Genomic DNA, 17,246 nt, shown 5'->3' on the forward strand with positions numbered 1-17,246 from the left:
ATCACGGTTGAACACTGTATGCAGAGTGTCCTTAGCGTAGGGGAAGAGTATCCTCTGAATTACTCCAGGCAGCACCAAGCTCAATGCAGTGCCAGAAATGGATACATTATACTCCACAAGATGTGTGATTAGTCAATAGAGAGAAAAAAAGTCACACACACTGCCGTCTTCCACAAAAAAGGAGAGCATGCTATTGTAGAAATGATGATACCATGTGAAAAGGTTAATCATAGTCTGGCAATTGCAGTGTTGGATGCAAACCTACTTTTGCTGAGGCTGTGAGTTTCCTTGATTAGAAGCCCTGTTCCCTGCTGGGACCTTCTCCAGCACCAAGACATCTTGGTCATGTTCTTTAAGTCTGACTGTATTCGCCTCAACGTCCTGCAAATACAAATTACACCACATACAGATGCTGCTGTTTTCTCAGACAATGAAAAAAATTTCAAACGCTTCAGAAACTCATTTGGTGCTTGTGATGCTAATTGTTGCATCTACAAATTAAGTCATTTTCAAAGTCAGGGCTGGAATGGTCAGAGATAGGACCAGATGAGGTTTGAGGCATATGGTTTTAAAACTCTGCTTTTACCCCAGATTCAGAAAAACAACCGGGTAGAGAGGAGTGTGGTTGTACTGTGAGAAACCTTTCAGAGAGGGTGGCATAACGGGAAGAGAGGGGAGCAAGTACACTTATCCTTAGAAAAATATGTGGCTTTCTTCTGAGGGCGTGTCATTTTCATAGGCATGCACCTTTTCTCTCTCATCGAAAGATTCTGTTTATTTTTTTAAAAAATCAGCTCGAGGGGCACCTGGGTGGTTCAGTTGGTTAAGCGTCTGACTTTGGCTCAGGTCCTCGTCTCACGGTTCATGAGTTCGAGCCCCACATTGGGCTCTGTGCTGACAGCTCAGAGCCTGGAGCCTGCTTCGGATTCTGTGTCTCCCTCTCTCTCTGCCCCTTCCCCACTCATGCTCTGTCTCTGTCTCTCTCAAAAATAAATAAACATTAAAAAAATCAGTTTGAAATGTGTTAAAAACATTTTTCAGTTATTTTGAATAATTTTATAAACCGTATCAATGATAATGATCCTAACCTGATTCTTTTCAAGAATTTTTTTTGGCTAAGTGTAAACTCCATGTGGTAAACTTCAAAGAGTTACTAAAGTTTACCTCTAAATTTCAATGTCACTTGAACAATTAAATTAAAAATCTTGACAGACTTTTTTTCATCATTTGGTCCCCATTTTAAAAGAGATAACAAGTCAAATTCCGTGAGGCATTTTTTTCCTGTATTATTCAATGGTATAATTTTAAATTTAACTTTTTTGCATTAAGGGAACACATTTCTAAGACAAACTTTGTTGTCAGAGTCTTGTCCCCAAAGGCAAAGGCTTAAGGCCGTGTGAGAATAGGTGTTCATACATAAGGAACGGAGAATGACATTGTGAAGCATCATTAAGTAACTGCATTTAGAACTTCAGGGTAGGATAGAGAAAGATGCTAAGGCTGGGAGGGACAGAGAAGAGAGTGTGCTCTGTGTAGGAAAAGAGCAAAATGACCCTAGAGGAAACAGTCTCCCAGAGTGAACTCAAGCTGGGGCAGGCTGGACTGCAGGCCACCTGAGAGGTCAGGGCTGACGGGACACTGTCATCTTCCCCAGTAGTCCACAGACAGTCTTTCTAGGGGTTGTGTGTGTGGGAAGACCAGGGACCATCTCTTCTCAACCTCACCCACTCTCACAAATACTTTATTGAACAAGCTTTGAGTAGACCCATCTGCAGAGCCAACTTTAAGTGCAATTTCACGTCTCTGTCACCCCAGTTATTCTTCGTCTACCCGCTAAAGTCTGAAATTCCTTTAGTATGAATCAAATTGACATGAAGCACTTGAAAATGCTTGATTGGAGTAACCATGGGTGACGTTAATTCCCACTAAAATGTAATCACTCAATAAGTGAGGAGAGGATGTGATGATACAGGAAAGCTTCAGATTTGGGAAGACATAGGAGGTGGAGACTAAGAAAGTCTAGGATGGAGAAAGACCTGGGGAGTGAGGTAGGAAAGGACACAAAAGGGCAAGCCTAGAATTTCCAAAGAGAAATGGCGCAGACTTTGGCATTTGGCCAAGGCAGTCCCTAGATTTTTTTTTTTTTTTTAATTCTCATGGGCCAGTATGGGTGCGTCCAATTATTTGGTGTGGCACACGTGCCATATTGGCAGCTTTACTGGAATATCACCCTTGGATCCCAGAACGCACACCAGCACATTGAACATACCAGGTTTAGAACCAAGGCTCTTTGTTCCTAGAGCATTCAGTAGTCACAGTACCGCTCAGTTAATACCACACTCTGATCTTTGCTGGTCTGGCAAAAGGAAAAATGGGATACTTCTCAGCCACACTGCCTTGGACTCACCCTCAGGATCCGGTTGAAATCCTCCTTGTCCACTCTTAAGAAATGGCAATTATCTTCTCGCAAGACGATAGAAGCAGCTCTTGGGGCATCGTTCACTAGTGCTAACTTGCCAAAGTCATCCCCCTCATGCAGGGTACAGACCACACCCTGGAGGGAGCAGAACATTCAGATGAACAGGATCCCTGAATCTGAGCAGACAGCCATTCACCTCATGCCACAAGACCCCCTTTACCCAAAACACTGTATATATAAATGGACTGCGCCAGGGATGCCAAAGGAGAGTTACAGAATTAGATTATAATGTTTTATTTTTCTTTCATTTAGTAATATGGGCTATGGCCTAACTAAAATGTACACATTTAATGTATTTATTTTAAATTGATACAACATCTATAAAGAGATGAGCCCCAGAAAGTTCAACTCAAATGAGTATAATAATTTAGATAATCTGTGACTGGAGATGCAGTAATGTCTTTTCTACACCGAGTAACAATGTTGTTGCAGGTTTAGTTGTAGCACTTCAATACTTAGAGCCACACTAGTAAATGGAGCATAATAAAGTTTCACAAAGAAAAAGATATATATACCTTGCCATAAATGACTACATTCACTGATCCTTTTAGAATAATGTACCAGGAGGTGCCTTCTTCCCCCTGGTTAAACACTAGACACAAAAAGATGAAAAGACTTATGACAAGAATAGAAGCACATCAATATAAATTATAGCTTATCAAATCATCATTTTTAAGTCCCCAGAATTATACATTTACTCCAGAAGGAAAAAAAAAAGTCACTGGCAAATACTAACTTATTCAGGTGGAATGGTATTTCCTTTTCTATAGAACACGAAAGAAACATAGATACCACGCTACTTGCTAGGCTCTAAAAGGTATGGATTTACTATTGAGCCATGTGCCAGGAATCCATTTCTTAAAGCGATAAATACACTTTCCCCCACAGTCCATCAAAACTTATTACGCTATCGAAAATAGTTTTTAAAAGTAATCTTCACGCTAGTGTGTGAAGTTTGAAAACGTGCAAATCAGCACTACATATTGTTTATGGATATGTGTCTATATGTTACTAAAAAATGAGTTGTGATAACACTCACTGCACATAGGGTAGGAATTACCTTGGGGAGGGAAAGAAAACAATGAGATAAAGGAAGGAACAAAAGGGCTTCATTTGTATCTATAATTTCATTCTTTAGAAAATATGAAAAGATAGTATCATGTCCGTGTTTGATGAAGATAAAAAAAGGTGCTGGTAATAATCTCTATTTTTTTTGTTGGAAATACTTAAATATTTCTAATAAAATGAAAACAATCAGTAAGTCTGAATGAAAAAAAATAAATGAGAAGTTAAGTCATCAGTGATGATAAAAATAAAAAATCTTAAAGTGAACCATTAAAATGTAAAGAGAAAACATTCTTCCTAAAATTAATATCCATGTTAGAAATACCACTATTGATGACTGGAAGTAAAACATTTTGAAATGTAATCTTTATAACACTTTTTGCTTTTACGATTCATGTTCCTGCTTCTTCGACTAACACAGTCTGAAGAAAGAACAAGATTTTCCAAAGAACCTCTCTTGAAAAGTTAACAGGTGTCCATTTAAAAAAGCGTCTTATGTTTCACTCGATTTAAAAAGTGTCAGTTTAAATGGAACAATGTTTTTCTTTATTGCAGAACTTTGAGAACCTTAGTATGCTCAGGTGTCTTCTGACTCTCCAAGGGAGATTAGAGAAAGCGGCCTTTCCTGCCTTGAGTAGACCAGGAGCCACGTTTACCAAGAAGGATTTTGTAGAACTTGAGGAAAAGGATGGCTTAAACGATTCTGTTCACATTCACTAATATCAAATTGGAACGTCTTGCTTCCAAATGCCCTCACAGAACTAAACAAGTTGGGTTCTGAAGAGATAAGAATATATTAGCACTGCATTGGTATTTGGGGCAAAGAGTTTCTCTCAGGCTCAGAACCGGTAGAGCAAGTGAGAGAAGAAAAACCAAGCAGGGCGATTTGTCACTCTAACTAGGGATCTGGAGAGACAGACTTGTTCTCTGAAAATCAAATTCAAGTGAAGCTGCGTGAAAAGGTCCTTGTAGGGTCCTTCCTGAAGAGCAGTGACTTCACCGCACCCTCTTTAAATACTGCCTTGAGTCAGCAGGGAGCCAGTGGAGACTCAGTCTGGCAACTGCTACCAACCTGGGTCCAGAAAACCCTAGGGCAGCATAATAACAGGCACATGCTGGGAATAGTCGCGAGGCTCGAGAAACCGAACTGCCACATCATGTCCTTCCAGGTCTGACTTGGCCCCCCAAGAAGGAAAGCATTTGCAGTCAGGTTCCCATGGCATATGCTCTTGAGAAGCTCGCCAGGCACAACGTCCCATTACGTTTACTTACACACGGTTCCTCCTTTGGCATGAGACTCAAAAATGAGAACACCTGCTAACTCTCGTTTCACCTAGAAGAAAAAGAGAAAGAATTGGGAAAGGCCAGATTGGGGGGTGGGGTGGGACTTGTTCTCCTGAGCAGTGCTGAATGTACCCTTCTGTTCACACAGCCATTTCCCACTTCGCTAGCTGCTAGTCTCGTCTAGAACCACTTTCACCAAATTTGCCACTAGATTCACTTATTTTTGGGAGAGCATAAGCAGGGGAGGGGCAGAGAGAGGGGGACAGAGGATCCAAAGCAGGCTCTGCACTGATAGGCTGACAGCTTGATGCTCAAACTCATCAACCGTGAGATCATGACCTAAGCTGAAGTCGGACGCTCAACTGACTGAGCCACCCAGGTGCCCCTACCACTAGATTCGTAAGGCTCTGACAAAAGCTATCTTATAAGCTAATTCATTCAAAACAGTCTCCCCAGAAACCATTTAAAACGTGGCTTCACATGTATGAACTAGCTAATATCTCTGCCAGTCTTCCATCTTGGGTGGGAATATCATTGGACCCTGCTGCTATGAGAGGGTCCTTGCATCACACATACTACATCACCACACACACACTGGAAAATTCAAATGAAACTTCAATGTGCGGGCAGATTTATATTCCTACATAGCTAATTGTTTTAAAATCCTAAATTATGGTTGCAAATCTTGGCTCTAATTCCCTAAGAACAAAGTGACCTCAGAATTTCCCCCAGTGCCTGGGTACCTGGGGTTTGAGCTAGAAGAGGAGACTCCCCATAGTCCTTTCAATTCCACCACGCTGAGCAAGTCACAGCAGGGGCGTGCTGGGGACCTGGAGTGCAGGCAGGGAAAAGGAGTCTCCCCTCACTTCTGTCTACAGCATGAGCTCATGATACCTACAAAGTGCAGGGGCACCCCAGCTGAGGCACCCAGGCACTAGACCTATCCCCACCTCCCACGGACAGAGTGAGGATGACAAGGGCAGTGGTATGTGGGAAGGGTGGCTGGGCTAGACTACACCCCTGAATGCCCTATGTAGGTAGGTGAGCAAGCTTCTGGACCCACAGTAGTGCAGCAGGAGAAGGATGGGAAGGCAGCTCCATCTGAGTTGAAGGGGGAGGGGTTTGGAACCCTTCTGCTTGGAGCTGTGGCAAGTGCCTCATTGCTCTCGGCAGAGACCTGACCTCTGCCCCCAGAGAAAGGACCACAGACATTGCTACCATGCATGTGGTAGCATAATGCCAGCAAGTAAGCTGGGAATGAGAGGCAAAGCAGGTATGTAGACATTGCTGAGGGGCCTCAGAATATGATCTGTGAATATTGAAACAACTTCTATTTACTATTATTATTGAATTATTAACATATAGGAGACTTGTGGTACCTGGAAAACACATTCCTATATTTCTTCTATAGGAGGATGTATTTCTGTCCCTATTCAGAGCCAAATTTCTGTCCACTGGCTTCCTAAATAACCTCATCATGTAAAAGTTCAGAGTCAGACATAGCCATTGGGCCATTTTTCACTAATGGGCCCTGCTACCGTGTCCTAACATATCTGAGGCAATGTTTCCTTGAACCTTCTGCTTCCTTCTCCATAGGGCAGCACACCTGGGCAAAGCCGGCCCTGTGGGCCAAGACAGGCCATCTTGATTTTTCTCCTTCCTCTATATTTCATGGAAGGGTCTCAGAGTTCCCCTTAAGGTCTGGATCTTTTGTCAAAGTGCACAGATTCCAAGATTCAGGTTTTGAAGAATGAAGTACATTTTCCAGTCTTACCCACTCACTCACACTGCTTCAGGGTTTAGGGTACATGAACAACTACTAACAACATGGTAACACTTGATCCCATTTGGGGACTATTCTTGAGTGTAACTTCCTTTATGTCTCATGAGAGAGAGTAGGCATGATTTATGAAGAATTCAGGCATTCCTTCACCACCACCCCCATGCCAAAATACACTCCTTCATTGCTAACAGTGCATTCAACACCTCCCCTTCCCAAGCATGCTCAACAAGGAGACGACCTACTGTTGTAGAAAGATGGGATAAGGCCTTAATGTGAATGAGCTCTTCATAGATAATCTCTAGGTCATCCACGGTCCTCTGGCCAGGTCTACAAAGAAAAAAGTAAGAAGAAAACAAAGAGAAAAAAGTCATCACAAAAGCTTGAGATATAGAAATGGATTCAGTAATGTGTTTAGGGATTTCCTACAAGAAATCTCTATGAAAAGACTTTGACAGAAGAAAAGATCCTGCCATTAGAACCCCTAAAGGGATTTTTGAATCAAATGTGTTCCTTGATGGAAGAATGTGCATAGTCCTCTTCCCTTCCAATCTGAGGGAGGAACATCTCCACTCACATTGTAGTTGGCTAACTTATCTCTCACTCTGTAGATGATTGCTCTAAAAAATTGCTTGTCATTACCATCAGAATCAGTAACTGCAAAACTTGTCTTTTAACGCAACTACGAACAATTGATTTCATTAGCTGGATGACTGATCCAAATTCCTTGGGATCCTGTGTGATGTCTTAGCCTAACAGAATAATGCTGCTGTTACTATTGTTTCAGATGATGTAATATGTTTCTAGACAGGACTCAAATAGAGGATTAATGTAGACTCAACATTTTCTTACTTATCCCTGAAGAAGTGAGGGCATGAGATGAGCAGAAAGCAAACAGCAGTGTCTAGGATTAATACTAAAGGGAAAGAAGGAAGGTACACACTCTCATTTCCCCAAATCTGTTCCATGGATGACAGCTCTTTCGTGAGATGTCAGTGTATGGTTTTTTTTTTATAAATTATTTTTTTTATATAAATTGTTTTAAACTAGTATCCAACAGCCTGCCTTTGAGGATAGAATATGGAAGTGTTATGGACGTTTTGGCATGGGAGGACTGAGTGGATTCCTAACCATCTTTAATGTGTGTGACTATTCTGGAATCACTAGTAGTGTTCAATTACACACCAATGATAATCAATACGATTGATCAATAATTTGGGTGTTCTATTGCTCCCTGCAATATAAGGAACCCTGGCTAATGTGTTTTTGAAACTTCAAAACAAACAAAGGGGTGATCAAATCTCAAAGAGCGATGTGGAAGGACAGGCAGCATTTACTTTCCGCTAATTGTTGCAATCATGTATGTTACCTATTCTGTAACCATCAGTCTGTTTTCTGTATTTTGTCCTGAAATTCCAACAATTTATGATATTACTCAATGTTACTGTATGTTAAACATTTAAATATTAATGAGCTACTGATGGTATTTCATCCTTAATTGCATTACATTTTAAAAAGTGTTCCTTGGTCGGATAAATTTGGGTGTGTTGGAGTACTGAACACAGCACTGGATTTTGAGTATGCAGATCAAGTTTTAATCTTAGTGCAACCACTCAGCAGCTATGTGGCATCAGTCCCAGTCTCATCTGCAAACTGGGGACAATACCTTCCTGAGAGAGACGCGAGAGCAAAGGAAGTAGCGAATGTGAAGGTGTTTGCGTATTTAAGTGGGAAAAAAACCAGCAAAGTGATTTTCAAAGCTCAAACCCTTGTTTAAGAAGTTTTAAACAGGGGCACCTGGGTGGCTCAGTCAGTTAAGTGTCTGACTTCAGCTCAAGTCATGATCTCACGGTTGGTGGGTTCGAGCCCTGCATTGGGCTCTCAGCTGACAGCTCAGAGCCTGGAGTCTGCTTTGGATTCTGTGTCTCCTTCTCTCTCTATCCCTCCCCCACTCACGCTCTGTCTCTCTCTCTCTCAAAAATGACCATTAAAAAAAATTTAAAAAAAATAAGGTAAACAAACAGATAAAGTATATATACTTTCACAGATAAAGTATAACATGTGGGTCAGCAAATTACATCTAAAACTTAGTCATTGGATAAGCAGTTTGAGCAATCAAAACTGAATTGTGAATATCCTGAAATAGTTGATTGGGTTAAATCATTTTGCCGCCATATTATATATCATGTAGGGAGTTGATCGAGTGGGACTAACTGGAGGAAGAAAGCTCTATGCATACCTTGCACATTACCTTCTCAAGGGCAACTTTGATGCGAACAAAAGAATATGGTATCTTTCTCTTGTAGCATCAGCAGAGGATGTTTCCTAATCCTGACTATTCAAAGGGACACGTACTAAAATCCGTGACCCAGGGGGATGCCAGCCAGCTTTACCTCCTGTGAAGGATCACCACTGAAGGACACAGCTGTGCACCAATCCAGTGCTTCAGGGCAGATCTCAGACAGTATGGGACCCAAAGGACCGAAGAAAAAACTATGGCCGTGGGGGCTCTAAAGGAGCCAGCCCTTCTTAGTAAGGGGCCTAATCTACTACTTGACTTAGACATGGGGATTTTGAAACTGGGACCCTTGGGGATTTAAAAGTCAATTGAATCACCCCAGCTGATCTACCATGATAGAGGCAGCTAATGTGAAAGTCTCAGGTAGGCATAATAGGATTATGGCTCTTCAGCATGAGGAGCGGCCCTGCTGTTCCTGCTACTTGACATCAGCTGCAAATAGCATGGACCCTCCTAGAAGCTTGGCTAAAAGGGAAAACAGTTGCCAAGTCTCATTCTCACCTCCATGGGGAGGAAGAAAACTCAGCTGGGAAAAGAAAAGGTTAGAATTTATCTCTAAAATCTTGACAGATTCGAAGTTGGAAATCCATTCATTGTGGAAATCCAAATCAATGTGAAATCCATTCTGATCAACTCTTATGGCATTAGAATCTATAAATCCTATTATATTAAAACTGATTGTGTATGCCAACTATACTTTGATAAAAAAGAAAATGAAGGGGCTCCTGGGCTCAGTCGTTTGAGCGTCTGACTCTTGACTTTGGGTCACGTCATGATCCCAGGGTTGTGGGATCGAGCCCTATGTCTTGGGATTCTTTCTCTCCCTCCACCCCTCTCCCCCGTTCATGTTCTCTAAGATGAAAAAAAAAAAAAAAAGAAAATGGTTATATTTCAGCCAAGAGTTAAAACGTATAATGAAGAATGCTGTCCAGTCCTCAATGTAGCATATTGCAAATTTGACGCAGTGGTTCAAGGTTGTCCTGTGAGCCACGCTAGGTCGTCTTAGGACCTGCATCAGAGTGTGGGAGAGGAGAAGTGAAGACAGTGACTCTGAAGAATTTCTGAAATCTCTTCACCGCCCTGCTGCCCCACACAACTGAGCACTGCCTGGAGCTCCACTTACCCCTTCCCCTCCCCGCCACTTACCACCCCTGCCTCCCCCCCCCCCCCCCCCCCCACCCCAAGTTATTTCCCAGTGTCTTCTCTGGTCTGTTATTCTTTTGTTTACTGCCATTAGCTCGGTGCTCAGTGTGTTCTACCTTCTCTCCCTGGGGAAAAAGACAAAAAAAACCCACCTTTCATCTATGTAATGCTGACACCTAAATCTTTATCTCCAAACAGACTTCGTTCCTGAGCTCCCAGAGTTTTCTGGCCACCTCCATCTCCTCCTAGATAAGCCACAGGCACTACAAGTGCTCCCTCATCATCACACAAGGATCTGTGAAGCCAGATCTCAATCTCCCACATCTTCCAGACACATTCATCTCCCCTCTCTTCACACCTTACCTCATGGCTCTGCTCTCTGCTCCAGCCATACCAGACATCTCTGTATCCCTCCAAAATGCTAGGCTTTCTCGTGCCTCCAAGACTTTCCACATGCTCTTTTCTTTGCTATATCTTTTTCTGCTGCAAGCCCAACTCAGATGTCATCTCTCCCAGCTAAAATTGGTTGTTCAACCCTTATTTTTCCATGGCACATGGTCCTGCTGCTGTGGTGATTACAACATACTGTGAAGAATGCTCTTTGTTTAAATATCCATAACTCTAGTCTGCTCTTCTCAAGAGAAGCAGCATCTGGTAGTGCAAAGGGCACTGGATTGGAAGCAGAAACTGGACTGGAGATCTAAATCAGGAACTTCCTAGGTATGTGATTGGTGTAATGCCTTGTTTCTGCATCTGTAAAATGGGAATAATTAATATGATTGTCATAAAGATCACAGGAGTTAATATACGCAAAGTATTGATATATTGGAAATAGAGCACAAGTGCAGGATGGCATTATCACCAGGGTGGATGTTCAATATGAATGAAGACACACATTCCTACAATTCATGCTGAACTGAGGGTCTACCCAAGGGAGAAGGCAGCAGTATTATGAACCAGTTCTTGTTCTGTGCCCAAGGGAAATGGGGGCTTATGCTCTGCCATCCTTCCTATCAAAGGTCAAGTAAGATGACGTGCCCATGACACAACTCACTTTTGATATGGCACACGTTTGTGTCATGGCAAATAGTTCATTAATAATGAAGGAAGGACATAGGGTGAAAATATTGAACCTCATCTCTTACTCCAAATCCCATAAAATGATAGAAAAGACATATTTTCTATAGGATTATAGATTTTATTCATCCAGCTGTGAGGAAGAAATTACCATGTTAGACCAGCTGAAGTCACTCAGTAGAACTAAATCAAGATCAGTGGCAGCTTGGACAGAGGTGACCACCCAAGACCAAGTAGCACCTGTGGGGCTCAACCCTTTTATGGACTTATTTTTATCTACCATGCTAACGATCTGATTGGAAAGGTATTTTATAAAATTTTTAAATGTTTGTTCATTTTTGAGAGAGAATGAGAGAGAGCATGGGCAGGAGGGGGGTAAAAAGAGAGGGAGACAGAATCCCAAGCAGGCTCCGCACCAGCAGCGCAAAGCCTGATGCAGGTCTTGAACCCACAAACTGTGAGATCATGACCTGAGCCAAAGTCAGACGCTCAACCGACTGAGCCACCAGGCACCCCTGGAAAGGTATTTTAAAATCCAAAACAGCACTGAAAACAAACAAGCATCACCATCACCACAAACCACATAATAGTACTATGGGCAGACAGAGTTTTAGGAATTCTTGGGTGACAGAGAACAGATAGGGATAAAACCTGTGAGAAATGACTGGAAGTGGCCACAGCTCAATATTCACAGAAAACCACCACAGGAGGAAGACAGCAGATGAGATAAGGGCAGGACAGGGTCAGAGTGGTTCATCAGAAGACTGCTTCTTTCAGGTCAGTGGCCTCTTTTCCCAGGCCCCACCGTGAGCAGTGGGCAGTGGCAGAGTTTACTGCCAGGTGAAACCTTGAGACCTGCTCTCTAAAACATGCCCGGGGAGAAGCCTGAGAGAGAAGCCCTGGGCCCTCCTGCCGGACACAGAGGAGGAAAAGGAGTAGCAGCTCTCCCAGGAGCAAAATACCCAGAAAGGCCCCATTCCTGGGAAATCCTCCTTAGTTTGGCAACTAGTGGGAGGAAGAGGGGTGGCTTCAGCTTGCCTGCTCCCCCACGTGCCTCTCACAAAGCAAAGCCTGCCAGGAAACATGGCCTCCGCTGCCTTCAGGGGCAGCTCTGATGGGGATGCAGACCACACCTACACAGAAACCCATGTGGCGGCTTATTCTACCCCCTGGTCCCCCATTCAGCAATAGCCACTCCGGAGAAGTAAACACTTCCCTGGGGACTTGCTGGGTGCTGTGGAGAAACCCATGGCAGCTGTTTGAAACAGGATGGAACAAAGCTTAAAAACAGTTTAGTCTCCGAGTCCTAAATAACATTCAAAATGAAAGGAAAAAAAAAGAAAAGAAAGCTACAATCCTGTGGTCTAAAGCGGTCAATGTAATCACGGGGCAGGCCACAGTTATTTGGCAAGCCACCCAGGTAGCAGTGAACTTTTTGGTTCTGTTTACAGCCAATGTTTTAATGAGGTGAGAGAAGCTAGGACTGCAAGGTGTGAGGGGACTTACTCTAAAAAATGAGTATATTCACAGTCAACAAAGCAATAAAAGCATTTGTGAGAGGTTTGCCACAAGCAAACTCACTGATGTTTCAGGGGGCCTTGACTTGTCGCTAGGACTGAAAGTTGAGGGAAGTCCCAGGGAGGAGATCAGGTGGAGCACGGGCGGCCAGCCTATGCCCACGAAGGTGGATCACAATCCTAGCCCCTCTCCTATCCCAGGTGGATCTTCCGGATTGTGGCAGCGATGACGGAAAGGCAGCCCAGCCTCTCCCAAGGCCGCCAGCTCGGAGCTGCTGTGCCATCTAGTGTCTCAGAGAAGATTCCCCTCTCTACTCAATCTTGATCTGCAGCTTTCCCCAACCCCCCCGCCAAAGGGCACCTGATAACAACTAAAAGTGAGCCTTCCCCACCACAATCACTGAACAAAGTCACATTTTAAAAGCGGGTTTCTCATGGCAAACAGTGGCATTAAGCACCTCTCACGCTTTGGTCTTTACGGGGGTGACAGGGAAAAAATGGAGAAGAGGTCCTGCAAATCAGACCCCAGCCTGTTCAAACGGTAATGAAAGGGTCCCAAGGACTGAAGGCAATTTGGCTTTCAAGAGTCAAGGGAACACTGTGCCCCAAGCGGGAGGAGGGAACCCCATGCACCTTCACAGAGTAACCTATGAGGCTGGGGAAGTGAATTGACTCTCTGGCTGCTCTGAGTGGCAGCCGGTGAATGTACCTGGTCTTTACTTGTCCTTCTCCAGATGTCACAGGGAGAGATATTAGGCATCCCTGCTTCTTTACAAATCTGCGTGGTGCCACATTGATGTGGATTTGTCGGATCCTGCTGTGGAAAGGCCTAGTTTCTGCAGGGGATGCATTCTGGCAGCAATGTCTAGTTACAGACAAGATAATAAACGGGGATGGATGGAGAAGCAGTTTATACATTAAAGGATGGGAGGGCTCAGGTGATATTGGAAGCTGCTGGTAAATACAGTTTTATCAAGGAATTTATCAAGGTCAGAGACTGAGCTCCTCAGTTATTGGAACGTGGATAAAATGAGGGATTCGTCCAGACACCAAGCAGCACGTGGGCATGGCCAGTGGTAAAATATGCAGGTGAGAGAATAAATAAGCCATTCTTCTAGACCTGTCGTCTAGTAGACCTATTCTCTGGTGCATGGGAAAAATACCCAGAAAAGTCAATGTTATAAATCTCTAGTAAGCCATGGTCATGCTTCAAAATAAAGGAAATGCTTTATTATTTTTTTTCTGAGGGGTGGGGGTGGGAATGCTTTATTTTTCTTGCAACACTCCACCTCATCCCACCTCACTGTCCTGCTTATAAGTCATTTCTCAAACGTGGTCATTTTCCAACACCCTTAAGATTGTGAGAGCTCACCTCTTTCCGCTTCCCTTAAAGGAAGTTTGGTTTTATTTCCCACCCTCTTGTGTAATAAACCAACAAAACGTGTTTCTTTTCTTTACCTCCCAGGATCCTTGCTTCTTAAGAGTTACATCTTCCATGTTAGAGACATTCCAGGAACCTGGTGACTGGACATTTGCAGTGTCCTGTCCAGATCTCTCTGCTCACTTCTCTGCCACACCACCACCCCTTCGCCTTATCTTTAACCCAGAAAAGAACACTTTAGGTTTATCAGATGCAATTAGGCATTTTTTAGTTCTGATAGCAAAGCCTGTACATCCCTATGTACATTCTTTCCTTTATTTGTGAGGTTAGAAATGAACATTGTCCACCATTGCAGTAAAGGGCAGATGCTTTATGAATATTTGTGAGAAATGAAGTCACCCTCATCAGGACATGGGTAAGGAGCCATAATTAAGGCCCCCGAGTGCTAACTGTTTTTAGGAGAAAGTAATTTAAGGTTTTTCATGTTTAGAAATTGAATATGCCCAACATACTTCCAGCAAAAGTGGTTACTATGGGGACACACCAGAAGTTTAATATTAAACCTTTTAAAAGGTGCAAGTACAAATATTTTCCTGCAAAACATCTAAGCAAGTTGAGAAAACAACAAATTTAGATGGCATCAGAGAGTATAGCTACCTGCCTTCGTGTATGATGCATATATACAATCAGATAGAAAATGCAAACAGTTTTTGAGGAGGTGCTATGTATACGCATTATTACTTTTTCCTTGCAAAAATTCATTCTTACTTTTTTTTCTTTTTGCAAAAATTAATTCTTAATCAGGGACAGATGGACTACCTATATTTCTTTGGATTTCACTTCTTATTTAATAAACACACTAGAGAGGGTGAAGTTGCAACCTAATAGAGAAGATTGAATATTCTCCATGAAAAAAAAAAATGGAATGAAATTGGCTTTGGAGTAAGCAGACATGGACTCGGATCCTGGCTCAGCCACATATACTTCCATGTGATGTCAAGGAAAGCACTTGACATCTACTAAACTCAATTTCTTCAAATGTAAATCGTGGATAATAACATAAGTCCTACTCATTGCATAGAGTGGTTTTGAGGTTCAAGGACATGATGTATATAAGGTCACTATGTAAACTATACAGTGTGATTCATACATTAATTATTAAGTTTTGTTTGTAATTCTGGCCAGTGGGTTGATGTGAGTATTTTTCTAAGTAGATGACAATGCTTGTACTCCACTCAGGTCCATGAGGTCGTAATTGAGTAAGATGAGATTAGTCTGTCATAATTATTATATATTTTTAAGATTATTTATTTATTTTGACAGAGAGAGACAGAGAGAGAGAGCACGCACAAGCAGGGGACGGGCAGAGAGAAGGAGAGATAGAATCGGAAGCAGTCTCTGCGCGGTCAGCGCAGAGCCCGATGTGGGGCTCGAACTCACAAACTGTGACATCATGACTGAGCCAATATCAAGAGTCGGATGCTTAACCGACTGAGCCACCCAGGCGCCCCTGTAATTATTATTTTTAAATCAAATACCCACGACGTCTTTCCTCACCAATGCTCTAAGAATAAACCCAGCAGGCCATTTTGAATCCTGTTTGGCTTGGGAAAGGTGGTAGGCCACAGTAAAGAATACAGACTCCAGAGTCAGACAGACCTGCACCATATCCCGAGTCCAACACTTTTGGGATAAACACAGGCAGGTGATTTAACCTATGCCTGTTTCCTAATCCATAAGATGGGGATGGTATTAATAACTACCTCACAGTTCTGTTGCAAGAACTGAATGAGATAATTGTTGAGCATAGTGCCTAGCATAGGTAAGCTCAATAAATGTTGGCTGTGATTAAATATAATCGTATTTGTTTTTCCCTTTACAATCTCCTTGTGAAGATGGGAGAGGGCAAGCCGGTATTACTAAACTCACTTTATAGTTTAAGAGATTTGTCATCTGAAGATGTTGGGTTCTTATTAGTGATTTGGTAAGATGAGAATCCAAGGCTCTGGAGCCCAGTCTTGCTTTCACTTTATTTGGCAGTTTCTTGGGTCAAATGCATGTATCTCAAATGCTGTCATTAAATTCTCAAAAAATAATTAATTTTAACCTCACGGAACTCAATATCTTGCATTGTGTCTTTAGTCTCAGCATTCTCTATAGACAGCAGAGAAACCTGCCGATTGCAAAGCGGACCATCCACACCTCTCTTTAATGTTCTTCAATGGTGCCCTAAATGTCTATAAAATAATAGCCAGTGCATACAGAGTGCATAGCTGACCCCCCTCAATTAGACCTGGGCCTACCTCCCCAGCCACATTTACTAGCACTCTTGGTCTGGGCATTCATTCACTCTGAAATAGCTTATTGTTCCTTGCTGGAACTTTCCTGACATCTTTCTGGCCCCAATCCCACCTCTGTACTCCTGTCAGGCTGTTTTCTTTCTTTGTTCTGGCAAGAAGAACACTAAAATATTATTTTTGCTGCTGTTATGAAAGGGCTTGAGAATGAATTTAAACATCCAACAAGGACTAACTGAATGTATTAGAGACATTCAGAGGATAGCCTACTATACACCTCTTAAAAATCCCATCCTTGAAGAACATTTAAGGTTAAGAGAAAAAACCCACAATATATGGCCCTTTGTAGCAACGTGGATGGAACTGGAGAGTGTGATGCTAAGTGAAATAAGCCATACAGAGAAAGACAGATACCATATGGTTTCACTCTTATGTGGATCCTGAGAAACTTAACAGAAACCCATGGGGGAGGGGAAGAAAAAAAAAAAAAGAGGTTAGAGTGGGAGAGAGAGCCAAAGCAAAAGAGACTCTTAAAAACTGAGAACAAACTGAGGGTTGATGGGGGGTGAGAGGGAGGGGAGGGTGGGTGATGGGTATTGAGGAGGGCACCTTTTGGGATGAGCACTGGGTGTTGTATGGAAACCAATTTGACAATAAATTTCATATATTGAAAAAAACCCCACAATATATTACTAAGTGTAAAAAGTTAGGAGTTTAAAAATAATAAGAAGGACAGGCACCAAAATGTTAACAATTATCTCTGGGAGATGTAATTGCAGGTGGTATTTATTTTTCTTTAACTCTTTTCAGTAGTTTCCAAATTTTCTACAATGAACATATTGACTTTAACAATAAAAAGTCAGTAAAATATTATAATGAACCCTACACTGTAAATGGGCAGCTGTATCCATCTTCTTCTCTCCC

General features: G+C 42.4%; 1 protein-coding gene across 10 annotated transcripts in view; it reads right to left on the bottom strand.

Moving 5' to 3' along the window:
• The window catches only part of RAPGEF4 (Rap guanine nucleotide exchange factor 4), a 290,079-nt gene that overhangs the window by 61,781 nt on the left and 211,052 nt on the right, over positions 1 to 17,246 (bottom strand). For all 10 annotated transcript variants that reach the window (XM_053907653.1, XM_053907652.1, XM_053907656.1 and 7 more), the window contains 5 exons: positions 6,854 to 6,938; positions 4,817 to 4,877; positions 2,995 to 3,071; positions 2,408 to 2,554; positions 266 to 381 (listed from right to left, as the gene is read on the bottom strand). In XM_053907653.1, coding sequence (XP_053763628.1) covers positions 266 to 381; positions 2,408 to 2,554; positions 2,995 to 3,071; positions 4,817 to 4,877; positions 6,854 to 6,938 — 486 coding nt within the window. The remainder of the gene's footprint in view (positions 1 to 265; positions 382 to 2,407; positions 2,555 to 2,994; positions 3,072 to 4,816; positions 4,878 to 6,853; positions 6,939 to 17,246) is intronic.

Source organism: Panthera pardus, unplaced genomic scaffold (assembly GCF_024362965.1).
Source record: "Panthera pardus isolate Hobbes unplaced genomic scaffold, ASM2436296v1 HiC_scaffold_10, whole genome shotgun sequence".
Lineage (NCBI taxonomy): Eukaryota > Metazoa > Chordata > Mammalia > Carnivora > Felidae > Panthera > Panthera pardus.